Source organism: Bos grunniens, chromosome 8 (assembly GCF_055505025.1).
Source record: "Bos grunniens cultivar Pamir isolate PY7600 chromosome 8, Bosgru_T2T1.0, whole genome shotgun sequence".
Lineage (NCBI taxonomy): Eukaryota > Metazoa > Chordata > Mammalia > Artiodactyla > Bovidae > Bos > Bos grunniens.
In genome coordinates, this window is record NC_141172.1 from 112,351,194 (window position 1) to 112,378,252 (window position 27,059).

Genomic DNA, 27,059 nt, shown 5'->3' on the forward strand with positions numbered 1-27,059 from the left:
TCATCCTGTCATAAGTGACAGGAACGGAGGGAAATAGACTGGAGGAGAGAAGGGGTGGGGGGAGGTGAAGGGGAGGGACAAGGAGGGGAGGGAGATGGGAGAGGGGGGCCGCCGGGGTGGGGGTGCAGGGTGGGCAGTGGGGGAGGGAAATGGAGGAGACGGGAGAAAGGGGGATCGGGTGCGTGGGGAGAGGGGGTGTAGGAGGGGGTCGGGGAGGGAGTGGAGGGGAGGAGACGGGGAGTGTGGGGAGACGGGGCGGGGAGACGGGGAGAAGGAGGGGGAGACGCGGAGGGGCGATGGGGGGGCAGACGGGGTGGGGAGACGGGGAAGAGATGGGGGTGGTGAAGGGGGTGTCTGACGAAGATCCGCGCGGGGATACGAACACTCCGGCGGCTTCTAATTAAAGACCGGAGCCGGGCCCTCGGGGACCCGCCTGACGTCGGCAGCCGCGGGGATAAGAGGCGCCCAGAGGTCCGAGGCCGGACTCCGCCAGCCCGCACCCCAAGCCACTGCGAGTTCCGCGCCCGCAGCTCCGAGGCGCCGCGTCCCTTCCCCGCGCGTCCAGTGCGCCCCGCGGCCGGGCGCCGCCGGGCATGGAGTAGGGAGCCGGGCGCCAGCTCCGGGGCGCGGGGACGGACGCCGGAGGACGCGCACGGCTGCGGGGCGCGGGGACGGGCGACCCGGCCGGGTTCCTGCGCGCAGGTGGCTCCGCGGCTGGCGCCGGGCAGGTACGAGCCGGGCTCCCTCCCCGGGGCCAGGGGTTTTCCAGAACCGGGCCCAGCGGGCGTCTGGGGAGAGGGTCTCGTCGCCGGGGCTTTTCGGCGGAGATCGGGGACACCGGGAAGAGGGGCGACCGCCACACAAAGGCGCTGCTGGAAACTTGAGCCCGGCCGCCGGGCGGGGCGCCCACACCCCCGGCTTGCCGGGGTGCGCGGCGGTTCCCTGAGGCAGACGCCTGGGCCCGAGCCCCCGAGCCCCCGCTGCCCCCCGCTCGGCGCCCGTGGGGGAAAGAAAGTTGAGGCGCTGCGCCGCGCTGCGGGGCTCCGGCCAATGTGCCATCTCCAGGAAAGTTCGGGGCCGCGGCGGGGCCGAGGCGCGTGCCGCCCTGCGCGGAGGGCGCGCGGCACCCAAGGCGCGCTCTCCACGTCGCCGCGAGGGGCCTCGGGGAGGGGGCGTCCGCGTGGGACCCCGCCCAGCCTCCCGCCCCGGCCCCGCGGCGGCCTTCCCGGTCCGGACGGCGCGGGCGCCCCTCCACCGGCTTGGCGACTCCGGGGCGCGGGGGCCGGGGCGCGCGGTCCGAGGGGAGTGGCCTCGCCGCCCTCCCTACCGACCGGCTCTCCAGGTCTCCGCGCACCCTGTCCCTCCAGCGAGCCGAGCTCCGGGAGCGCACCGACCCCACCCGGCCCGGCCGAGCGCAGAATGCACGGACCCGGGCGCCCCCTCCTGCTGGGGCTGCTGCTTGTGCTGGGGGCGGCGGGGCCCGGCAGGGGCGGCGCGGAGCCCCGGGAGGCCGCGGACCGACAGACGCTGCTGCGGCTCATCGTGGAGATCGTCCAGGAGCTCAGGAAGTACCACTCGGGGGAGTCCAAGAGGCTGCAGCTCTCGGGCCGGCAGGACTACACCCTGGACCGCAGGGAGGTCGCGGACTACGCTTACCCAGAGGAGCAGAGAGTGGGTGAGTCCCCGCCCGCCCGCTGTGGAGGCGAGCGCCGCCTGCAAAGGCCTCCAGCTTGTGGGGCTGGCCGAGCCCCCGGGTCTGCCTGTCTGGTATCAGGGGACGCTAGAAGAACCAGGACTTGCTTGGAGATAGAACTCTGAGAACGCATACGTAGTTTTAAAATATAAATGCATTTCTACTGTTTTTTTTTTTTTTTTTAAGCTGGGAAATATTTTTATTTAAAAAAGGAGATAGGAATTCCATGAATGATGCCTGGCAGATAACATAACTACCCCTCATCCACATCTAAGACGTGTGAGTTGTTACCCGGGTCGGTAATTTCAGCATGGAACTGTCATCTGTTATTTTGGAAATGGAAATATTTTCAGCAAAGCAGTTTCAACTGAGACAGAAATGTTTCAGAACCCCCCACCCCCATCCCCACGGCAGAGCCTTCCCAGAGTGGCTGCCCTCTGGGAAATTTCCAAGGAAAGCATGCAAGCTTTTAATGCTTTCATGACACAATCAGGTCAAATATGATAAGGTCAATTTTATATAGACGGACTAAACTTAGTTGTAAACGAAGACTGACATTTAGGAGATGTCTAAACCTTGCAAGCAAGATTCTTACGGAAATTTTCCCTCTTTGAATGAGAATTGGTGGTAGTGTGACCACATGCCATCACATTACTAGTGCAGATCAGGTGAGTAAAAGTGAATCCAGATGACTGTTAAAAAGAGCAAAAGCAAGGCTGAAAGCAGAAAGGATGTCAGCCAGGCTAGTCACCAACACCAGCTGGGACTGTGCAGACACAGCTTTCCCTGGGAACTGTACTTTAGCTCATCTGCCCGGTTACGTCTGTTTGCATGCATTCATACCAACCTTCACAACAGGTGGTATTGACAGACCCTCACCCTTTTTCTAAGTGAATACCTAGAAGAATACGCCTATGGCAGATTCTTTTGTTTGTTTGAAGGATGATATCAGGTTTTCCTCTTAGAACTTTGAGAGACGGTTGAATTTGATTTTCTAGGTCTTCAAGATCAAAGTGTCTAGAGTGATTTATTCACTGGAAGATAACTGTCACACACACACACACACACTTCATGGTCCCTGCCTCTCTCCTGATGGTGGAGATCGGTGTTAGTAGCAGATCTTGGAGTGTTGTGAACCTGATTTGAGGACAATGTGCCCACTCACCCGTCCTCATATCGCCGTGTATGGCAATCAAGGGGCTGCTATGATTGCTGTTTATAGCCGAATATCCAGTAATTTTAAAACACCCACTTCAGATCACATGAGAAAATGCTTCTTTTGGTCAAGTTAATAATTTACTTCTTTTCCCTTAAACAGAAATTGTCCCTCGAGATCTAAGGATGAAAGACAAGTTTCTAAAACATCTTACAGGTAAGCTTGCCCCTCGTTCCTTCGCCTCTCCCCAGATACTGGCCTCCCAGGAGCTCTCACTATCTGTTTCTCCTTGCACGCTCCAGGCCCTCTGTATTTCAGCCCAAAGTGCAGCAAACACTTCCACAGACTTTACCACAACACCCGAGACTGCACCATCCCCGCATGTAAGTGACCACGTCTGAATCGCTGCGTAGAGTAGACGTGAGTATGGGCCTCCACCTGGGTGAACAGCGCCTGCCTTGTGTCACCCAGACTTGCTAATATTTACTCCCTGTTGACTCTGCAGTCAGGGGCTGGGCTGAGCAGACCATTGAGGAAGATAACGACATGCAGCAGCTAGTGCCAAACAGAACACAGTTTACATTTGCTGGAATTAATCAACTCTTGGAATGGGCTGGACTCCTCCATGCATTTCTCGAATTCTGGCCTCATGCCTGTCCTTGTATCCACTCGACTCTGACAGTGGAGCAGACGTTTAAAATGAGTTGCTAAAGTGACTACTGTAGGGTATAAAGTATCGAAGGATGGATCTGGACCATTCCCACCACCCTGGCCAGAGACTTTTTGTTTCTACCAGTAATTATAACCTCATCACCCAAGAATTTTACTGCTATTTCAAAACTTTGCTCTTCTGCTTGGTTTCATCATTCATTCAGAAATGCAGGTGTCCCTCTTCATGTGGCTCTCAGCTGTAACTTTCTGGGTTATCTACAACAAAATGGATTTCATTTCCCTCAAAAGTGGCTCCTTGTGCTCTTCACAAAACATGCAATGATGACAAGTAGCTGAGTAGCTGGAGTGACATGTGCTAGAGCTGTCAACCAACTTTTGTGTGTTGTAGGGACCACAACTTCCCTTCCCTTTAAGGCTCACAGGAGGACAGCTGTGCAAATAAGTCAAGCCTCTTAGAAGCCGTTTTCAGGACTGTCCTTAGGCTGTCCTTAGACTGTCCAGACCTGCCTGTCCTGCTCAAAACAGTAAACCCCTTTCCATGAAGGGGAAACTGCTCTGCGTAGGCAGCAGAGCCACTTTGTGGAGCTCTCCCACCCCCAGGCACAGCAGGAAGGCAGGGAGCTCCTCCTGGAGGGAGGGGCGGTGGCCTCGGTCAGCGCCGTCACAGGGACAGAGGCACAAGCGCTGTCTTTGGGCTGCGTGTGCCTGATCGCAGACGCCACACGCTCATCCACAGACCCTCCCCGGGACCCCCACACACACACACACACACTTGCTGCCTCCTCTGCTGATGTAACTGAGTAGCGAGGCAGCGATTCTCCTGGCCATCCAGAAGGGGAGGTGGCAGGACCAGGACGCATGACGGCTGCACCTGGAGACAGGTCAGTGCCCTGGACGCGCGGCTGGCCACACGGCTCCCACCCTCTCAGCTCATAATGAGCTGCGGAGCCAAATCTGGGCACGTTTGTGCAGCTCGAGGCTGAATACAAGAGTTCCAGCATCCTGGCAGGTCAGACAGAAGGAACAATGGACCTTCTCACTCAAGGCGTGGTCTTGGGGTGAGCTCCTTTGAAGAGCAGGACTTTTGAGTCCATCACACCCGCTGAGCAGTCTGCACCTTAAGGGGACCCCCCAGGTGGACATCAGGGTGGAGACCTGTTGTCCAGCAGGGAGATGGTTGACCTCAGGATCTTAGGGCGTGTGTCAAATGCCAGTATCTTCTTTGAGCTCATACAATCCACTGTATCACATATGGTCTGTTTAGGAAAACCGCATCCTAAAAAATGTGGTGCATCTGGTGAAGAGCCAAAAAGCCAGGAGTCCCAATGACCCTGCTTCCAGCTGTCAGATCATCCTTTGAGTCTAAATTATGTCCTCTAAATATTTATCAGGTGTGATTTTCGAAGAATTAGCTGCTTGTCCACCATGTGGTGCATACTCATTGCTGTTAATATATTCATTCACTCGGGATTTGGCCAAGAGTATGAACTCTCCCATCTTTAAGTAGGGTTTTGTGACTCTTGAGAAGTAAACTCTGTCTTGAGGAATCCCTGTATGGCTGTGACTGCTGAGCTGCCTGTCCTCTGAGGCAGCATCTGCGAGACGAATGGAGCAGGCAACCACATGCGCTCGCTAGGAGGGCCAGGCCGCACCCAGAAACCAGCTCTTGCTTCCCTCCATTGTCCAGCCAGGTGTTTTCACTCTGGTACTTGGCTGCTGACCCCCTGTCTTTAGAATTTTTGTGCGGAAGGCTTTATGTTATGATCAACTCAAGAGGGGACCCAGCCTGCACGTGACCTAAAAGTTATGAAATAATACAGGGCATGGAAGACTGTCTGCCAGCAAGCAAACGAAAGCCATTTTCATGAGCCCATCAACCACTGTGCGGAGCAGACGGGCAGAGCAGGCGTGTGGACGTCTGCGTCCCCACCCCCAACAGCCTCCCGGTCACATCACCTAGCTTCTGTCACGTGACACTGGCGGTCCTGAGGTGCCATGAATTATTAAGTCAGCAGCTTCAAGCCATGATTGCAGACGACAGTCTGCGTGCTGCTTCCAGGGAATTTAGAGTGTATAAAGGAATGAATGGCTTTAGCAGCTGCTATGGTTTTTAAAGTGAATGCTGTTCATCTAAGCTGCTGAGGTATCTCACGAGGGTCTGTGATCTATTCCCACTTGCAGACTACAAGAGGTGTGCCCGGCTTCTAACTCGGCTGGCAGTCAGCCCGATGTGCGTGGAGGGATAAGGTAAGTTGGCGGCCCTGTCACCATGCCCTGCACACCAAAGATGGGGTGTGTCTGGGACTTGAAAAATTCACGGGGGTTTAGAGACAGTCATTCTCAGTGAAAGTAGAGTTATTGTGGGTCAGGCTGACAGAATACTCCAAATGTCTCTAAATACTGGCCAGCAGTAAAACACACAGCCGCGCAGGCAGCCTCTGGGGCCCAGTCCCAGGAGGACGTGCTGGCCGAGTGCACGGTAATCTGCACACAGCCCACTGGCTACTGACTTCAGCACGCGCTTGGTGCATGCGTGAAGTCCTGCTCACCCACCTACAGGCTCTCGTTCAGACGTTCATAGATGAGGATATGACTAACCGTATCCATGCAGATTCTAGAGACATACTGTTTGAGGCGGACGTCTATCAGGATGTCAGGGCACTGATGAAGCTGTAAGAACAGCTGAGAACAGGTCTATCTGCATCTGATGGCTGCCCCCTCGTTTCCCGTGAGTCGAGGAGAGGTGCTTTTTGTGGCGAAGGCCACGCTGACCAAGGTCTGTGCGGGTGTCCAGGGCAGCCGCCGTGGGTGCTGCCCTGAGCTCCATCCACAGCACTGCTTCTCCCTAGCAGAGTCTGTCCAGCAAACAGGGGTTCAGGGAAGCACGCGGTTACTGGAGGCTGTGACCCCACACCCTCCACAGGCTCATGGAACTTACAACACTTCCTATCTGCGGGGAGTGAAAGCACATTTTTTAAAGTGAAAGCTGAGAAATCCCTCCTCCTTCGTGTTTCATCTGAATGCTGCCCAGTCTCTCCTCCACTGCCCACGTGGCAAACAGAACACTTATTTTTAAAGCAATGAATGGATTATTATAAGTCTCCCAAAGAACCTGCCAGGAGAGATGAGAATGCTTTTATTAAGTATTTCTTTATAGTTAAAGCATCACTGTCCCAAAGATGAACCAGGCACATCCTTGGAAACAACTGCCATTTACTCACAAGTGGGGAGACCCGGTCAGGCCGCAGGCTCCCTGCCTTCCTGCCTGTGAGCTGACCCCTGCATCCCCTAACTGCTCTCCCGCAAAGACAGCTCGTCCGAGTGCAAAGGCGGGAGTAGTGGCTTCCAGGAGCCCTGGCGGCTGTGGAGCTGCTCCCAAGCGTGACCCCGCCCTGCTCCGTGTCAGGAAGGGCTTTCCCAGCACAGCAGGCGTGTCACCACTGTCAGTAACCGTGTTTGTTTTGGCCAAGGTGTCATTTACAATATAGATTCTTATGCTAAAATAGCTTTATAGTGCTTTAAAAGATTAATTTCTTCCAATTCCAGAAGCTTTAAGCCACAATTGCAAACGCTTAACTGGTTGGTGACAGTGCAGAGTCAAGGGTCTCCCTGACCCCCTGGAGGGTAGAGCCCACATCCTGCATCAACATCCGACTTTGCTCACGAGCCATAAGCTGTGCCCAAGTGCCTCTTCTGTGGTCCTAACCCACGAAGACATCAGGACGCACCTGCAGAGGGAGATGCTTCTTCCCACGCCAGACCATGACCTCAGCCTCTTAAAGGCTGGTCTGAAGGAAGTCAGGCTTCAGGGGATCCTGAGCGTGGAACCCCTCCACTCCGTGATCTCAGAGCAGAGCCCTCTCCTTCTTTCTGCACCTCATGACCTGATCTCCTCCAGCCAGAGGAGTCTAGCTTTCCAGCCCCTCTCCCACATGGCAAGACAGCCTCCCCACACACTCTCCTTGTCCTGGGCTTCCCCTCAGGTAATTTCACAGCCTCAGACCTGGAATATTTTCAGAGGAAACAAGTAGCAAGCATCCACCTCATTCTACAAAATGCAGCCCAGGATCACCGCAGTCAGTCAGACTGCACTGCCGAGAACTCACAGCAGACGCGGCAACACCGAGCTCTAGTCTTCAGCCCAGCAGGCATTCTCTTCATCTGAGACAATTTCACTCCTTCAGCACAGCAGGCCCATGGTGACAGCAGAACTGAGTTATTTCTCACAGTAAAAGACGCACAGGAACATGGGGAGACACATGCAGACTGAAAACTCCTCAGGTCTGGACACACATCAGTGTCAGTCACTCAGTCGTGTCCGACTCTTTGCGACCCCATGGGCGGTAGCCCGCCAGGCTCCTCTGTCCACAGGATTTCCCAGGCAAGAATTCTGCAGTGGGTTGTCATTTCCTTCTCCAGGGGATCTTCCTGACCCAGGAATTGAACCTGGGTCTCCTGCATCGCAGGTTGATTATGTTACACGTAATTTAACATATAGGTCTTCCAGTGTGAGTCATTCTAGAAAACCAAGCCTGTCTGTTTTGCAGTGAGCAGAGCTGTGCAGCAGCCCAGGACCCATGAGAAGTGCCTTGGAGACCAACAGGACAGAACCCACTGCCTTCTGAACACACCCCGTGAACAGAGATTTATTTTTGCAGACAGACTTCCATAATTCCTTTACCTTGAGTTTCGTATGTGGTTGACACCATGTGTGGACACATATTCAGTAAATTTGTGTGCCTGACAGTAATGCTTGCCACTCAGTATTTTAGACAACAGGACTGCCTTTGATGTGTCATGCTGTGAAATGGCAGAGAGAGATCTTTTTCCCGATTAGGTGACATCACAGATATTTCTTTAGAAACATAAGCAGAGTCAGCAGAATCTAAAAATATATTTTCATATAGCATATGGTATTAATATTTTATTATTTTTACAATTAAATTCCCAGAATATTATTTGGAACTGCATGAAAAAAAAAAAAAGAACTTCAGTGTGGAGACATCTGTGTACATGCTCAGGCTGATTTCATTTGTCCTTTTGTAAAATAAGTGTAAAGTGGTGTCCAGATCCTGTGCAATATGTAAATACTGTAAATAAAACACCAGTAATAAATGAAGAGTTTGGTACAGTGAAGGCTTCAGAGTGACTCTTTACTTCTGAACAAGTTTATCTGGGGAATTTGTGATTTACAAATCTTTATGACACTGAAATACTGGCAGAAGTCACAGAATAAAAAAGGCATAAATAAAACGAGAAAGCTACACATTCTTGTAAGGGACAATCAGCATTTTCTAGAGAGTGGTATTATATTGGTGACATACTCCGTAAGACACGTGCTTTAGTAGTGAATAGTTCAAAAGAGTGTGCCTCTACTTCCTATGTGACTTTGTAATGGAAACATGAAACCAAGAGGGACCTTAAAACTTCCAAGAAGCTCCAGATTTTATAGGTAGATATATTTTGAACAAATCTGACTGGATCTAATTTTTTTAAAAACAAGTGAATTCAGCAGTGACATTTTCTGTGCAGAGGATCCCTGGTCTGAATACAGCCTAACATGTAGTGTGCTGTTGCTTCAGTCCTCTCTTTAGACTGTAGCCCGCCAGGCTCCTCTGCCATGGGCTTCTCCAGGCAAGAATACTGGAGTGGGTTGCCATGCCCTCCTCCAGGGGATCTTCCTGCCCCAGGGATCTAATTTGTGGCTCCTGAGGCTCTGGCATTGCAGGTGGGTTCTGTACCGCTGAGCCACCAGGGACGCCCCGGATATAGCCTAGGGACAAAGTCAACTAGAATCCTAGGATTTGTGTGATAATCCGCATGGAAGACATAAACATTAAGGGAAAGTAAACTATGAACATGAAAGAACAGAAACAGTAAAAAATTCTCTGGCCCTGAGATTATTAAGCAGTTACTAAATGGTCAAGACTCTGGGGTATAGCTTCTGAAGTACTTTGCTTCCCTGTTTTCTAGCTGCAGTTAAACTTTTCCCCTTGATTCTTTACTTTTTAGAGCTACCATTATCAAACCCTCAGTCCACCTGACTCTCAAGTCTTCAGGATGAGTCTGACGTAGCAGTCTTCTGGCCAAACCTCCCCAGCGTTTCACCTGTGCTACCCCTGACGGCCTGGGGTGACGACAGCCTTATCCGCCCCTCAGGCCCAAGGACTAAATGCCCCCACCTGAGACCCTCACGAGACTAAGGACTGGACACCATGCCTCTGCGCTCTCCCTGCTGCTGAGTGACCGTCACTCAGACTGACCTGAGACTCAGTCCTCCCAGGGCTTCAGGTCACCAGCTATGGACAGGGGTGAAGACTCGGAGAACCGCTGTCCCTCATCGAGCCGTCCATGCAGAGTCTCTCTTGGGGTCCCAGGCAGCTATGGCTGAGGGCCACCAGCTTCTCCCATGAACAGATGAGTCAAGCGGAAGCAACATGCTTGCTCAGCAGGCCCGCTCCTCAGGCTTCTGCCCGACCCTGAGCAGACAGGCACACCACACCCCAAACACAGGGACAGGGGAGCCCAGGCGTTCTGACTCTTCCTCACCTCTCGGTAAAAAAGCAGGCAGACACCAGACTTGCACCTCAGTTGTGTTTTTGTAATTTCCCCAGTTTATTTGAGAACAATTTTTTCTGACATATATTCATATGAATTTTAGATTAGTTATTTCAAAGTGTGCACAAATTATGTATATTTCCCTATAACCAGGCACTGACAAAACAATACTTAATATATTGATGTTTAAGCATTCCAACATAAAAGGGCTTTTTCCAACTTAATACTTTTCCCACACAAGGTGATCTGTAATTGACATTCAGGCAATTGTACGCATGTAGAAGCAGACACAGTCCCCAGCTGACCATAATACAAACCAGCACACACGTCCTTCTCCGGGATATAACTACATTTCCAGAGGCAAAGGGGTTCCAATGGGAACACATAAGGTGACTTCCTTATGAAACGAACCACACAGACACAAACTAAGAAGGAGTGAAGGTGCTGAGGAGGAGTCCCACGACCCTCGCTCCGTCCTGTCCTGAGAGTGCGGGCCTGGCAGCTCACCGCCGCTGGGCGCCGGCAGTGGAGAGGCGGTGTGGCAGGGCCCGTCCACAGCGGGGGGGGGGGGGGGGGCAGCGCAGGCCCCCGGGGGCGTCTCACTTCCCTTCACGATGGTCTACTGTGCTGCTCCACTATCTCGACGGTTCCACTCTTTTTGTAACTGGGGCATAGTGGGAGGTTTAGCTAGTCTAAGGAACTCTTACCCCACATAAAGATTTTTTATTTACTCTTTCGCCAAACACAAAGACTGATTTCCATCTACAATTTTTTTTTCAGGTAGGAAACAGTGAGTCAACTGAAGAGAGGGCTGCGGCCTTGGCTCGGAACGGTGACACAGTTGACACTGGACACACGGCCTGGGGGGACGAGCCTGGGCCACAGCGGGACGGCCGGTCAGCGCACCTTCTCCAGGAAGGCCCTGCAGCACCGCACGCACTGCTGGTAGACGGTCTCAAAGTCGGCGTCGTTGCCCTGGAAGGACAGGGATAAGGGAGAGTAACAAAACCACTCAGGAATTCGCCTTCAGGGAGCCTGCCTCTGACCCCCGACGGCAGGCACTCACGCGGGCTCTCTGTACGTCGCCCTTGTCTGTGAGCATCAGGATGGAAGTGAGACCACACTTACATAATAGGGATCTTCAATGATAAGTTGTTTTTGTGGATCATAGCTCCCGAGCAGTTCGATTTTCGCTCTGCAGTTTTTAACTTGATTACTTTTTCTATTCAAATCTCTGTAAAATTGAAACATGAACTTAGTTTTCTGATCTATGGCTTCCAGTTAAACTGGGACATCTGCTAGGGTTTTATGAAGTATCCGTATCAAAATCCAGCAAAAGTGACCTGATTTAAAAAGGAAACCAAACACTCGGCAGTTGGGCACAGCCTCCGGGTGGCTGCCCCCGCGGGCTCTCTCTCCCAGGCAAGGGGGCTCCGACGGCAGCACGTTTACACAGGATGTGCTCCCTCAGGTCGGACAATAATTAGCCCTCTCCTCTGAAGCACATGTTCAGAAAGACCCAGGGTCAGCAACTGAGCAAGAAGACAGGACGGAACTCAAAAAGCCACAAAGACAGGTCCCAGAGGGTGGCAGGCTCCCTGGGGAGGTGTCCTGAGCGGACCCTACAGCCACTCCGTCTGCTTCCAGCTCAGCCTTCTCACTGAGCTTTGTGGGGCCTGATTAGCAACCTCCACAGGGGAGGCCAGCGTCTCACAGGAAACCTGCAGCCCTCAGAGCAGAGCCTCCCTGAGAAGCCAGGAGGCTGAAACAAGAAGGGCGGGGAGGACTGGGGTGGCAAGGGCTGCACCACCAAATGCCAACCACCTCTGAAACTTCTCTAATAAATATGCACACAGAGTTCTCTAGCAAGATACTGCTAGAGATAATACTGATAAGCTATTCAGCGAGAAAAATGAGGCCAAACAAGTGAAAAACAAAAATAGAAAATTTACGCATTTTAATGAACTTAACGAAAACCTAGTAAGCTTGGTGCATCTGTGCCTGACCACCCCACAACAGCGACTCAAGGAAAGTTTCTCTTAATTAAATGCATGCACATTTACGGGTTAGCAGGGAAGCAGTCAGGGTGGTCCGGTGCTCACGGGGAGGGCTGGTCTCTGTCCCCTTGGTGCAGGCAGACTGTGACAAGCAGCTCGGCGCCTGTCTCGCAGCGGGCACAGGGCCACACAGTCCTCTGAACTGCCAGATGCACCGTATTCACTCATCTTTGCACCCTCGGCACGTCATATCATATTGTTTGTTGGGTTTAATTTCCACACACGTGGCCCACCCTAGACTTCACGGGAGGCCCAGGTGACCAGTGCTAGGCACACACCGCTGAAGAAATGCCACCAGGTTCCTTGTCACCCAGATTTAGGTCGCGAGGGTCAAACCCACGTGAGGTGGGGGTGTGACTCAGGCCATGCAGAGCCGAGGCCTGAAGCCCACCACGTCCAGCCCGGAACTGTGAACCCGGGCACGTGACGAACCCCTCTGTGCCTCCAGTTCCCAGTGACGAGATGGGGCCAGCGTGCAGACTTCTGGGCTAGTGCTCTGGTGCGCAGAGCCACTTTTGTCTAATACCTTAATCTGACAGCTTTTGTTTTTAAACTGATTAAGGGAATCAACAATTTAAATGGAGTAAGAAGACTTTTTTGGCCAGCCTTTCCTTCGGGGTGGGGGTGGGGCAGCACTAAAGGGGAGTTAGAAGAGACACAGTAAAGCACCCCGCGAGTCATCACAGCAATAACAAAGGCTCTCTTCTGCAAAACAGAGTCACCTTACACACCAGACCTTTCCTTGTCAGAAGGTGTGCCTCAATGCAAACACACCTGTGAGGCTCAATTCTAAATGACTCTGGATTTCTCACTCTTCTAAATAAATAATTCTGCATATTATGACCACCACTATTTATTAAAAGTTTAAGGTAATAAAAAATCATTTGGACAACAAACTGCCTGGCCTATTACTGAAATGAGTTGAAGAGAAATACCCTTAAAAATGTGATTACCTCAGATTGCTCTCATCCATACATAGTATATAATCAAAAGTGACAAAGTCTTCTTTGGTAACCTAAAAGCAAATGAGAAATCAAAACTGTTTACATTCAGACCAATCAAGCCTAGAGGACGCAAAACAACTTAAAAATAAAAAAGCTATACTGGAATCTGCTACTAATTAAGTTAAATCATTTAGGGCACTTTAAAGTTAAAACAGAGTTAACCTATTAATAATTTCCTAAAATTGTATTACAAAGAAGTTTTATAAAGTTTCCTGGGGTAATCATAAGATAGTATTTTATAGTATGTGCATGCAAAGCTTATACTTCATCTTAGACTTCTTAGAAACAAAGTGAAATACAGCTAACTTTTTATACATTCCATATCTGAGTCCTGTTCTTCACTCTCCAGGCACTCATTCTGAGCCCCAGTGACGGGTGCCCACTGCAGGGCAGACACTGGCCTTGTGGGGCTTCCCCCAAGCAGGGCGCGCAGCTCCCAGGAGTGACTGTCTCATGGAAAAATAAAGCAGAGCAGAGGGGAGAGGAAGCTGACATGTAAGTGGGGCTCAGGGATCTAAGACAGAAACGCATGAGTGACACTCCCTGGATCTTCCTTCTCCTTACTGAATGTATATAATTTGGACATGACACGAAAGAGAGTGCCGCTCTATATTTTTACTAATTCTAACCTAAACTTGGCATTTTTTGACATTTGTAAACACAAGCCTGCTAAAATATAAACGAAAAATTATTTTCTGATTTTTTACTGTTATAATGACAATAAAAAGGAGCAACTATATTCAATTTTAATAACCTATAAGGGAAAAGAGTCTGAAAAAGAATATATATAATAGAATCACTCTGCTGTACTCCTGAAACTAACACAGCATTGCAAGTTAGCTATATGTCAACTGAAAAAATGGCAGGAAGGGAGGGAGGGAGGGAGGAAAACATGCCCCAAACCAAAGGTGGAAATAATTTCTAGGAATGTTATTTCAATAATCATCTTCATCACTAAAAAAAGTCCTCTGAAATACAGTGGTACAGTGATAACCACAAGGAAGATTCTGATAATCTGGTTAAGAGAAGTGATACTCGACTATAGTCGGTGTTGCAACAGAACAATAAATATACTCATTTTCTGTTAAAAATAATAAATTTTGGCTCTCAGTATGCATTTGCATTAGTTTTCAGTATACTATATTAATAAAATACTGGAATCAAATTTTGTTCACATTCCCAAGGTACTAGATTATTTCAAAATGTTTTAGAACAAATACTACAAGTTATTTCCCCAAGTTAGCTGTCTGAAAATGTCCTGGGATTAAACATTGTTTTTAATTTTGCAAAGACTGTGACCGCAGATCCTAAAATTTAGTAACTGACAGCTACATGTAGCTACATGATGTTAAGATGTTAAAATAACTGTCAAAGAATTGACAATTAAAGAATGCATGGTAAAGGATTTTCGCTTGCAGCTATAAATCAAATAGCTGTGACAAAACAACCCTATTGCTAGAAAAAAACTAGAAAACGCCCATCAAAACTGAACACTTCTGCACAATCATTAACACGCTCCCATGATGGCCAGGCTGAAAAATCCCAAGTGCGTGCGCAGAGCCAAGCGTGCAAACCTGGGGACTCTCTGCCGCTGTAGACAAGCCTGGCTACTTGAGAGGCTGACCTGCCAGAGGCAGCCGGCAGCCTGCTCCCACCCCCAGAGCACTTGCTGACCCTGCGCCTAGGCTTGAGGTCGGAAGAGAGATCTTAAACTTCTTGGCTGCAGAACGTTTTAACTCTTAAAATATTTACCAAAGTTATTAAAAGTAAAACTGTTATAAACTGTTTGCTTAAAATAATAAAAATTCATTACTTGTTATTATAACATTTTTGTAAATGAAAAACAGCTATATTTTCCACACTGAGACACAGGGAGGAGGAGAGCGGCACTGTTTCACATTTCTGCAAATTTCTTTAATATCCACATGTTCAAGACAGGTGGTTATCCTGTGTGCTTCCGCATCTGATTGGCTGAAATACACAAACTCAGCCTCATACAAGTACATAGTTTAAAAGAAGGCTTTTTACACCCATTGTATGACTGTGGATATTCTTTGATCTAACACCAAAACTCATTCAGCAGTGGTTTCTCACAGGTTACCTGCAACGTGGATTATGAAACCACATCAGCAAGCTTCTCCTACTCTGCCCATGTTCACTGGTTAGTCTGACCCTTTGAATGGATCCCTCCCTCACTCATACATTTTGACCTCAGGACCGAGGGTCCCTGGACCCCACTGTGGGGATCATGCTTTAGACTCACAGGAGGGGCTACCAGCAGTATCTGAGGACACTGTGATCATCGCAATGGGGGGGAAAGTGGGTGCTCGGCATCAAGAGAGTAGAACCACACGGCCTCCCGGGGCCACGAGAAGCCTGGGCAGAAGCACCAAAGGACAGCCAGCAACCTCACCAGCTGGAGAAGCTGGAGGTAAGGATGGCAAGACGGCCAGAGGAGGAGGGAGACCCCAGAGAGGGAAGCCTGGTCCCCACAAGGTCTCTCTCAGACCACCCGATAAGCTCCTAACAGACTCAGCTCAAGAAGCCAAGAGGACAGGGGGCCGGCGGCAGCAGGCCCAGGGAGGGAGAAACAGAACTCGGCCTCCAGACAGAAGCAGGCCACCCGATCAGGTGGGGTCCTGAGTTCCCCCGAGAGGAGCTGGCCAGGACGGCCAGAGCCCCGTGAAGCAGGATGAGCTCCCAGTCAGCTCTGAACCAGACCCTCCCCACCAAAGTGAAGCCCCAACGGCAAAGGACCTGAACCCAGAGCGTCCACACGACTCACACATCATGCTCAGCATTTAATCCAAATCAGCACAGAAGCAATAAACAAAGCAGGAGAGCAGACTCACAGAAGACCCAGGTGTCAGTCACCAGACCTTATTTTATTGGGTTGGCCAAAAACCTCATTTGGGTTTTTCCAGAATGTTACGGAAAATTCCAAACAAACTTCTTCCAAACAAACTCTTGTCGTCGTTGTTCAGTTGCTCAATTGTGTCCGATTCTTTGCGACCCCATGGACTGCAGCACACCAGGCTTCCCTGTCCTTCACTATCTCCCAGAGCTTGCTCAAACTCAGGTCCGTCCAGTCAGCGACACCAGCCAACCATCTTGTCCTCTGTCACCCCTTCTCCTCTCACCCTAATCTTTCCCAGCATCAGGCTCTGTTCCAATGAATTGACTCTTGGCATCAGGTGGCCGAAGTATTGGAGTTTCAGCATCAGTCCTTCCAATGAGTATTCAGGGTTGATTTCCTTTAGGAGTAACTGGTTTGATCTCCTTCCAGTCCAAGGGACTCTCAAGTCTTTTCCAGCGTCACAGGTTGAAAGCATCAATACTTTGGCACTCAGCTTCTTTATGGTCCCACACACATACATGACCACTGGAAAAACCACTGCTTTGACTATATGGACCTCTGTCGGCAAAGTAATGTCTGCTTTTTAATACGCTGTCTAGGTTTGTCAAGCTTTTTGGCCAACCAAATAAACAGCTATAATCAGAACTGTTCAAAAAAATACAGGGCAAGATGCATAATTTTACCCGAGAGCTGGAATCAATTTTTAAATGAAATAAAATAAAATTTATTAAATAAAACAACAGACATCAAATATTCAATAAAGGCTTATAACAGTTTGAAAACACAGAAAGATTAGTACATCACAGAACAGGTCAGTAGAAAATCTCAGACTAAAAACTGAAGTGAAAAGGATGGAAAAAGTAGAAAAGTCGTAAGAAATTTATGTTTAAAATACATTTAGGTTGAATTTCAGAAGAATGAGGGGAAGAAAAATATACACAGATAACAGCCCAGAATTTTCTGATAAAAAACTGATAAAAACCATCAAGACACAATTCAGGAAGTGAAGCTGACCACATAAAATTATCGGAAACTACACACCAAAGAAAAGCTAAAGACAGCAGAAGAAAACGACAGCAAGGGTAGGAAACAACAAAATTAGGATGGAGCAGATGAACCCTCCCAAGTGGTTAGAGCAGAAACGCTGTCGCTGTTTGGCGAAAGTTTTCTAAGTGAAGAGAATGTTAGGCCACCTGTGTTACGAGGCTGCTCCACCCAGAGGTACTGATAAACAGACTGTCACTAACTGTGGAATGACACCGAATCCACAAATGAAGATGACTGAAGCTTTGCTAGGAGCAATATGGAGAATCTCACAAAGGAAAATGCTGACAGAAAGATATGCACTAGAGGATCCCACTGCCATACAGGCAGGAGGTTAGAAGGCATTTTGAGTGGGGCCCTCTGCAGTAGAGGGGAGCTGGGATGATGCAAGACGCACTGAGCACCCAGACATCTGTGTACGTGTCAAACAAAGTTGACTGAAAAGGAAAGAGTGTATGGTAAGGAAACAACCCCACAGAACTAACCGGATGTGAGTTCACATAACTAGGGAACTGATTTACACGTGACAGAGAAAAAAGCACCCTAAATGTATTTTGTCTGTTAAACTCAGGTTTAGTAGAAGTATTACAGTTCTCATACAAGTTGTGACAGGAAGAGGAAACCTGTAAACATTAGAAAATGCTAAAAAATAACAAAGATCTGATGTGATACTGACATATCTTACTAGGACTTTGAAATTAAAAAAAAAAAATCATCGTTGAGAATTTTCTTAAAAGCAACAAGGAAAAGGAAAAAGTAGTTTATGTGGAGATACTACTTCAAAAACGGGTAATAATTTCATAAGCAATAACTTCCTAGCTTTGTTTTTTTAAGGCATGTGTATTTAAAATACTTCATTTGTGTACATTTTTATTATAAACTTAGTGTATGAAAAATAATCTGACCTTAAAAATAGAAAACATGAAAATATGATTGCTCATAATTCTCAAGGACTACTCAAAATATTTAAAAAACAGAAAGTAGAAATTAGCAAGGAATCCAAAACCTTGAAGAGATTAGAGTGCAGAAATGATATAAAAAATGTTTAATCTCTGTCCAGTGAAATTCCACTTAAGAAAGGGTTTTTAAAATAGTTAAATAGTAAATTGTTAACACACACAGTCAACTGACATAGCCAGAAAATTAGTTCACAAATATCTCAGAATAAATTAATCTAAGACAAAAATAATCTGTATATTACTAATTCCTGAGACATAAATGTGTTAGAAGTATTTCTATAGCAATTTTGTTTTGTGAATTTTCTGGCTCACATTCCACCAAATAAACCTGTAATTAAATCCAAGTTCTACTACTTGGCAGCTGGGTAACCTTTAATAAGTCATTTATTTTCTCTCTGGAAGTGCTTCTTGATCTGCAAAATGTGTTTATCAACTACTTCCTCCCATAATTGGTAAAAATTAAGACATTAATAATTTAAAATATGACGCATGGCAAAGCAATCTGCAGTTTTAAGTCGAGACAAGATTCAGCGTAACAATGACTAAGGGACCTTCATCCAGTTTTACAGCAAGTTCTGCTTTAAGCACTCGTGCTCAGCTACAGTTCCCACGCTGCCAGCCACACTTACAAACATGCAAGGTATCTGACAAGCGATTTGAAAATATTTGGCTTCTCGTTTTGAAGGCCTCAAAAGCTCTTCTCCAGGCGTGGGCTCTCATGCTCTGACACCAAGCCACAGCCCTTCTTGGGCTGTGCGTGGTTCAGCTGGAATCCCAGTCCACAGAGCTGTACATTTTGTTGGGATGATACAAAATGAAGTTTGAAGGTTTTAGACAGGCTTTTTAAAACATCCAATTGAATCTCCACAATATAATCGTACCGATAAAAGTAACAATTCCTGCAGAACAACACAGCATCAGAACGAAGCCTGTTTCTGCAGAAGCTGGTCCCATGGCTACAGAAGTTCCCGGTGCCAGCACCCACCGCAGCTTCTGCACAAGGAGGGACAGGGCTGGCTGCCCGTGGGCCCGATGTCTTGCCGGGCATGCCACCATGGACACCTCTCTCCCCCACCCCACAGGCCCATGTGAGTCTGGAACCCTACAGGCACCCACCAGACCAAGTGGCTATTGAAATGTGTTATAATTTAAAATTCAGCTCCCATCACACTGGCCATACCTCAAAGGTGAAGAGCCACACGCAGCTGGTGGACTCCACCCTGGAAAGCAGGTGAGATGCACCAGCCTCAATGTAGAATGCTCTCCTGGGCCACACTCCAGAAACCAAACTCAGAAGTAAAACTGCTGTGTGCAGAATACGCATCCATAAAAATATCAGCATTACCCTGTACTTCCAAGGCACTTCACAGCTGGAAATGTTTTTGTATTAATAGCAGAACTGTATTCTGTTGGGTTGGCCAAAAAGTTCATTCAAGCTGTTCTGTAAGATGTTGTGAAAAACCCAGACAAACTTTGGGTCAGGCCAACAGCAGCAACCTCGCAATGGAAGCAGAGTAAGCCGCCTGGACCAGAACATAAAAGGGCACCAGAAACAAAATGGGGACGACAGCGCAGGTCACCCAGCGCTCGGTCAGGGCTCTCGACCTTGTGCTCTAGTAAGCCAGTTCCAAGGTCAGGCAAACCTTTCAGAACTGCGGACCCAGAACGGGTGCACTGTGGCTGCTTCAGCCAACCCTACATAAACACATTCGTTACAGGTAAGTCTCACTAAGCTTTCACAACTCTCAGGTTATGGGATCAATGTATGAGAAATTAAACAAGGTTTCTTCTACCTGTCTTGCTTTATGGGCTGTGTTAATGCCATGATTTCTTAGGCAGCTCACAGCTCTTGGATCTGGTGACCGGCCCACGTTCCAGTCAGAAACAGCGCCACTGTCAATGACCCACTGCAACATAAAACACACAAGTGCACTTTCAAAGTCAAGTACGGTACCTGCCGGGCAACGTGACTCATGGGGATACCATGCTTCCTCATGCAAGCCTGCCCCCGACAATCAGGAGGGTTTCCTAGTTCATACGTGGATGTCGCTGCACTGTCTATCCTCCACTGCAGGAGAAAAAAAGAATTCTTTTCACAATTTTCTGCCCCAAAGCCAATCAAGTTGGCCTCTTTAAGACAGTGAACAGTACTTACATTATCTGAAATGTTTTGATCAGTTACAAGTTTCCTGAAAACCGCTTCTGCGATGGGCGATCGACAGATGTTACCTTAAAAAGAGGTGGGGGAGCAGAGAGTGAGCGGCTGGTTTGAGGGAAGTGTAGGTGCCGAGCCCAGCACAGCACAAGCGCACAAGACTTCACACAGCTGGGGCAGCGAGGAGGCAAGGCCAACGCTCTTCTCTGCGGTGACTGTTCTACCAGCACATGGCAGGACCCAGCAAGACGGCTGACCCAACCCCACTCCATGACTTCAAACCAACTGTCCAAATACACAAAGTACAAATGACAAGGACGTTAAAATCAGAAGTCAGGACCAAAATCATCATTTTTCAGTTTGCTATCACTAACCCAGAAGCTAACCATGAAATCAATGAAGTGGGTTGCAACCAGTCTATTTTAAAATGATATACTTTAAAATATATACTTTCAAGTATACTACACACAATAAAGCAGTATGTTGTTTCATAAAACACAGAAGCAAATACATTTAGGCCTAACGGTGGTTCTACACAGACTTCTACTCAAGGACCTGGGCAGAGCCCCTGCTTGAGTGCCGTGCACCCAGGAGCCGGCCAGCTTGGTAGGGACCATCCTCCAAGCCGTCCAGTCTGCCCAGAACTTTTATCAGCTGCAAGTTCATGGATTCCCAGGACCACCCTCAGTTCAAACTAGCTGGCCACAGTTTTGGGGGTCTGCACCTGATGTGAAGAGCTGACTCACTGGAAAAGATCCTGATGCTAGGAAAGACTGAGGGCAGGGGGTGAAGGGGGTGACAGAGAATGAGATGGTTGGATGGCATCATCAACTCATTGGATATGAATCTGTGCAAACTCCAGCAGATAGTGAAGGACAGGGAAGCCTGGCGTGCTGCAGTCCATGGGGTCACAAAGAGCTGGACACGACTTAGTGACTGAACAACAAAAGGTTCAATATTTCTCTAAAAGGATTGTAGAATTCAGGAAAATGTTATAGTTTCACTATTACAAAAAGACACAGAACAGAACCAGCCGAACTCAGAGGGCACATCGGAGATTCTGGAAGAGTTCTAAACAGGCAACTCCGGTCTTCAGGGACAGGTCACCTTCCCATCATCCACGTGTGACAATACTCAGGGTACTGTCAATCCAGGATGCCACCCGAGCTCCAGTGCCAAGGACTTATCGGGAATAACTACAATTAATTTATAGCTTAATTAACTATAATTAAACTCAATTAAAACAAGAAAATAAATGCTGGTAGATACAAGAGAACAGGAAAAGAAGATGACAACAACATTTCTTATAAGAAAACAAGAACAGTTAGGCTTGGTTTGTAAAGGATGAAAAGTATCTATCAATAAACCCTGATTAACTGTCGGGAAAGGCCACCCGGCGCCACTGAGCTCTCATCTCCCGCGGCGCTGGCTGGACACGAGCAGCACACACCCTCCAGTCGGTCCACTGCACAAAAGCACCCAGTGCTCGGTCTCGCCAAAATAAGCAGTTCCATTCTTTTCTGCTGTCACCCTTACTGACGGTGAACATGTGACACTTTTCTGCACTTCAATCTGAAAAAGGTCCACACAAATGCTCTGAAGGAATAAAACCTTCACCTTTCGGAAACGCACTGCTGTTACTGTCCTGCATACAGGCTGCCAAGTGAAACGGTAGAGTGACCTCAAATCCCGTCAGAACCTACGTCTCACCCCCTCCACAGCAAAGCTCTGGTCCAACACACAAGCTCTCGCAATGGTGGGCCTCCCTCCTGTGGCATCGCCCTTCTCCAGTCCAATCTCAACACAACAGCTGAACTTCCCACCTCTGCTCAAAATCCTCCAAAGGCTTAACTCACTCAGTGATCCAAGTCCTTACACAGCCTCACCAGATTCTCCACAGGACCTACAGTGGGTCTGAAAACTAGGAGTCAGGACCCACCACCTTTGTATACAGTTCTCAATGCTAAAAATAATTTTTACATTTTTAAGCGATTGAAAAAACTCAAAAGTACAGTATGTTGTGACATGAGAATATTATACAGAATTCAAATTCCAGTGGGCACGACCAATCACACTGAGCATGACCACGCACTGGCTAGGGCTGCTCCCGCACTACTTCTGGTGTGAGCGTTGGAGCTCAGTGTATTTGTTCTCTGGCTCTTTAAAGGGTTCGCCGACTTCTGCCTCAGAACACTCACTGTTTGTGCACCAAGAATGGGACAAGTTTCAGATCCACTGGGCGCTGAGAAAACAAGTCAACATTACCTCCAAGTCCTCGGGAACTGAGGTAAGTCTGTCCAGAAGCAACTAGGGCACCGGGCCCAGTGCTGCAGCTTCCCTGCTGTGTCGTGAACATGGCCAGAACCCTCATTTCAGAATCTTTCACCTGCTTTCCTCCAGGTCCAGGATGCTTTTCCAAAATACCCTATGCTTGCTTCCCTACCTTTTCCAAGTCTTTCTTCAAATTGCACCTTCTCAGTAAGGCCTCCCCACAAAACCCTTCTAACAACTGCACTCCACTCCCATCTGCCCTTCCTGCCTTAGTGTTAACACCAGCTGACTGAGTAGCCAAATACTTGATTGTTGACGACACAATGTGAACTCTGGAGAGGCAGGGATTGTTGTCTGTTTTCCTCTCCACTGTATCCCTAGCACTCAGAACAGTGCCTGGTACCATGGCAGTTGCTGGAAAAAGAAAGTGTACGGAAGAAAAATACACACAAGCAGCTATCTCCCATCAACAGCCAGCAGAGTGCACTACGTCAGCCTAATCAACACTGCTAAGTAAAATAAGCACAGCAACGGATCCCTACTAGCTACTCAACATAGACCCTTTAACAAAGCTGCTGAGTCCATCAGTCACCTTCAGTGTAGAGCTTAAAATCAAATGACGCCCATTGTCAACGTGCAACAAGGAAGCCTTTCAGTTTTTCCTTCATAGATATTCAATTCCACAAATACTTGGTGAACATATTTTGTCTTAAAGCTGTAAACAGAAAGAAAAATAAGCCACAGTCATTGCAGCAGGCTTTCAAGTAATTATAATAAAATTTGTGTGAGGAAAGATGTCTATAAAGGGTCATGGGAACAATTACCTGTACCAAGAGGATCTGGAAAAAGTAAAGAAGGGAATGCTTGGGTCTGACCTTTTAGAAAGAGTCTCCTGGAAAAATGCAAAGTGAGTTCCCAGAAAGAAGTACACAGTGGAAGGCACGCTGAGCAGCTGTAAAGCAAGGGAGCGGGCAGCCAGAGGGTGTGTGGGTGGGAAATGGGAAAGGGGAAAGGCCAAGCAGATCTCTCGTGGTCTTCCCTAAGAGCGCATCTGAAGAGGACTGGAAAAGCTATTATTCTGCAGGAAGTGCGGACTCATCCAGAGCTTTTTATGGACTACTGGCCATTTAGGTCTTTCTCTCTGGGAATTAAGGAGATGGAGTGGAAGTGCTGAGATGCAGTATCAAAAGACGAGTCCCAAAAGCTAGAGGGACACTGAACTCTATTTTAAGAAACGAAAGCTGACTGCTGAAATCTTAAAAATGAAATAATTCCGAGCTGGAAAGTACCTGAAGAATTAAAAGGGAGAAAAATACCTTCATTTCATGTACAGAAATACTGACACATCGGGCGGTTACACAGCGACCTAGAGAATCACATCTCCCGGGTTTGAATTTTACAAGAAATCCTAAGCCTTCGCACCCCTTCTGCCTTTAAAGTGCGCTCCATCTGGGAGCCTGAGGCAAGTAAACAGGCCAGCAAAGTAAACAGGCTATCATGGGTCTCGGCTATCAGCAGACCCTTAAAGGTCAGATCAGTTCAGTGGACTCGGGTTTACCTGTAGGGGAAGGAATTATAGGCAAGTACATGGGGTCGCAAAGAGTCGGACACGACTGAGCGGCTGAAGTGAACTGAACTGAACTGAACAACGGCAAGAGCCCCGGCTTGGAGTGCAGATGCTGCAGGTGAGCGGGGACCCGGGCTTGAGAAGACTGAACAAAAGCTAGAGACCCAGACCTGCACAGAGGAGTCGGCAGGCGACAGAGGTTCTGACTCAGACACCGGACTTAGAACCAGGCTTGTCAAGAGCACCCCACGTACAGAGCCGCCCGGCGGCCGCGGGGAGCAAACGAGGGGCGCCGCGCACCGACCACCCTCGGGTCTCCCCTCTCTGGCCGCCTCCCTAGCACTTTCCCTGGTTCAGCGGCGCAGCGCAGCTCAGAACGCATGACGCCCTACCCAGCCCTCCGGGAAGCTCAGAGCGGGGCTAGATCGGCGCCGTCTCACCCAGACACACGAACAGCACCGACTTGGTCACCTGCTCAGCCATCTTCCCGCTCGCGCAGAGGCGCCCAGTAATAACGTCGGAACGCTTCCGGCGCGGCGCATGCGCACTGCGAGCGGCCCGCCTGTGCGCCTGCGTAGTCCGGCGCCGACCTCCGGGGCGAGCGGGAGGTTTTGCGCTCGCGCAGTCTGGCCCAGCGCCGCGGCTGGAGGCGGAGCCGCGAGCCACCTGGAGGCCGTGGGGGAGGGGACGGCGGGGCGGCGCAGAGAGCCACCTGAGCGGGGAGGGCGCCGGGGAAGAGCGGGGTTCGGGCCGCCGAGTGACCGCCGGGGCCGGAGAGGGCGTAGCCCCGGGCTGCAGGGGCTCGCGGAGCCGCAGGGCGAAGCCAGCGCGGCGGGGCCTGCTCGGTGCCCGCTCGGTGCCCTCGGGTCCTTGCAGAGCGCTCAGGTGAGCGCGCGTCAGCGAGCCACCACCTGCGCGTGACGGCCGCCCTCGGGGGCGGGTCCACTCGCGCCTCCCGAGACCTGGGGCCCCGCCCCCGCCCGGTGGGATCGCCGCGCTCGGCCCGCGCCGCGCGCGACGGCCGTGGGCTGCGCGCTCGTCTACGACGGGCTGGTTCCGGGCCCGAGGGCGGGCGCGCCCCCTAAGTGCGAGCCCGTACGAAGCGGTGCTCCCCCGGCGGGAGCGTGTGGACCTGCCCCTCACCTGCCCCAGGTGTGCGCCGCCCACAGCGGCCCCTGCCCGGAGGCGGAGCCGCGGCAGCGCCCGTCCTCTGCCCGGGCGCGGTCCACAGCGCCGGGGCGCCGGAGCGGGCCAGGCTCGGGGTCGCGAGTGAGTAGGGGCGTCGGCGCGGGCCTCTCCTGGCCTCGGGCTGCCCCCGGGCCTCGAGAGTCTCGCTGGGGAGGGTCAGTCTTCGGGGGAAAAGGGAGAAGCTGTGTCTCTGGGATTGTTTGCTGTTGCGCGTCTTTTAATGCTGTCATCCCACAAGCTGTCAGAAGTTAAAAGGACTCTCCACAAACATGGTTGTGATGCGGACTCAGCCCCCGTCGATTCGATAAACAGACGCGCTCTTGTTTCCAGTTTTTACGGTTATCATTCATTTTATACGATGTGTAAATATTTAAAGCTTGAAAAGCCAGGTATTAGTTGCTGTCCTTTCCGTTTCCTGTGTGTAAGTGCAGGTCATTCTGGACCTCTGTAAGAGCCGTCGGGGTTGAGTGGGCCTCTGACTCTGGCAGGAGTCCGGGTGCTGCCCTTGCTCCGCGACCTCCTGAGGCGTAACTGCCAGGCCTTCCAGGCTCGCTTAGGGCAGACTGACTGCAGCCCGGCTCTGAGAGCCCTGGACCCCGGTATCTCTTTGCTGTGGTAGTTTTTCCTTGTTTAAAGAAGCAGGAAACTGCTCTGAGTTGGTAGATGACCAGGCGGTAATGAGATGGAGCCTACTAGCTGGAAATGTGTCGTTTTCACTTCCTCTCAGTTGGAGTATCGCCACTGCTGCTGCTGAGGCTGAGTCGGAGAGGATGACACAGACAGGGGACCCCTGCCACAGACAGTAGGAAGCTGATGGCCCCCCAGAATGTTCTACCAAAGGGGCGAGGTTTCTAGGTTTTATTTTATATACAGAACATGCAGTGTTCTGCATTTTTGTCCTCATGAGACTTTTATTGGGATGTGAGAGATGCCTGAGTTAATAATGGGTTAGTCAGACACTCTGCACACACCCACCTCTGAGAAACAAGTCTCCAGTGGTATTGTTTAGTTCTTTGTGTGGCTTGCTGTTGAAATACCTGTGCAGTGACCAGCTGGAGGTTAAAGAAAGTTATTACTTCCAGCCTGTTTATCATGCTTAAACTAAGGAGAATTGGTTGCCTGGTTTACAAATGTTCTATTTAAACAAAGATTCTATAACCTTAGTTAATACTGCTCCTCATCTTTTGAAAGATTAAAAAAAATATTTAAAAGAAATTGTTGCTCATCAAGAGTGATTTGATGCTTTTATTGCATTTAGGAAATTTTCTCAGGGAGTTTCTCTCTGTTTAGAAATTAGGAAGTGGTGTTTGGAAAGAAGAGACTGCCGACAAGTCAAGGGGATGCTGCTGCCGTGTCACTAAGTGACCGGTGAGCACAGACGTCTTTCTACAAGTTGCCTTATGAGCAAGTAGTTGTGGTAAGACGTCATCCTGTGCAGTTGAAGACCTTAGCACACTGAATTTTTATTTTCTTTGGAGGAATCAATTTTTCACAGTCAGTGATCGAACTAGAGTGGCATATGTAGCCTTACTCTGAGCCAGGATCACTCTTCAGTTTGAGAAATGGTAAAGCGAGTATAAGTCAAGGGTCTCCTTACGCTGGAAGTTATGGGTCTCGTCACTCCATACTTCTGTCCCCTATCCAAAGCCTGCAGTCAGGGGAACAGAACAGAGGCAAAGGCCGCGATAATGTTTGGGGTTCAAGTGATCAATTTGGTTTGAAGTTTGGACTAGAAGGTTAATGACCTGACCAGAGGGGCCCGTTTTGATTTCTAGAACTGACAGACTTTGTCTCCTTAAGACAAAGGAAGCAGTTAAGCCTGGACCACAGAAAGATAAGAACTGGTTTAAGAAACAATGGCCATAGTTATCAGGCAGT

The 27,059-nt window shown here is 49.5% G+C and overlaps 3 protein-coding genes across 29 annotated transcripts in view; 2 read left to right on the forward strand and 1 right to left on the reverse strand.

Annotated features, from left to right (window-relative positions):
* The first annotated feature begins 362 nt into the window (after nt 1-362).
* On the forward strand, nt 363-8,657 carry ALKAL2 (ALK and LTK ligand 2). Its single transcript, XM_086414117.1, has 6 exons — nt 363-728; nt 1,368-1,675; nt 3,012-3,065; nt 3,152-3,232; nt 5,703-5,768; nt 8,069-8,657. The coding sequence occupies exons 2-5, from the start codon at nt 1,420-1,422 to the stop codon at nt 5,765-5,767; spliced, it is 456 nt and encodes a 151-aa protein (XP_086270243.1). The 5' UTR covers nt 363-728; nt 1,368-1,419; the 3' UTR covers nt 5,768; nt 8,069-8,657.
* A 1,444-nt stretch (nt 8,658-10,101) lies between these two features.
* ACP1 (acid phosphatase 1) lies at nt 10,102-24,842 on the reverse strand. Of its 19 annotated transcripts, XM_086414113.1 has the most exons (8): nt 24,434-24,490; nt 23,251-23,318; nt 23,019-23,141; nt 20,156-20,229; nt 19,955-20,068; nt 13,090-13,151; nt 11,208-11,313; nt 10,102-11,054 (listed from the first exon to the last, which is right to left on the reverse strand). In XM_086414113.1, exons 5-8 carry the CDS (start codon nt 19,994-19,996, stop codon nt 10,977-10,979), a joined length of 288 nt encoding a protein of 95 aa, XP_086270239.1. In that variant the 5' UTR covers nt 19,997-20,068; nt 20,156-20,229; nt 23,019-23,141; nt 23,251-23,318; nt 24,434-24,490; the 3' UTR covers nt 10,102-10,976. The 19 variants fall into 19 exon arrangements, 17 of the variants coding, with proteins under 17 accessions (XP_086270239.1, XP_086270237.1, XP_086270234.1 ...); XM_086414111.1 differs by lacking the exon at nt 23,251-23,318; XM_086414108.1 differs by lacking the exon at nt 23,251-23,318 and having other exon boundaries at nt 19,794-20,068.
* Nucleotides 24,630-27,059, forward strand: part of SH3YL1 (SH3 and SYLF domain containing 1) — a 61,992-nt gene continuing 59,562 nt past the window's right edge. For 7 of the 9 annotated variants that reach the window (XM_086414092.1, XM_086414094.1, XM_086414096.1 and 4 more), the window contains exon 1: nt 24,630-24,878. Coding sequence is in view for 2 of the 9 variants with exons in the window: in XM_086414089.1 (XP_086270215.1) it covers nt 25,262 (1 nt within the window). In the remaining 7 variants the exon portion in view is untranslated. Of the gene's footprint in view, nt 25,263-27,059 lie in introns of all 9 variants that reach the window. The other 2 variants (XM_086414089.1, XM_086414091.1) reach the window with 1 other exon arrangement.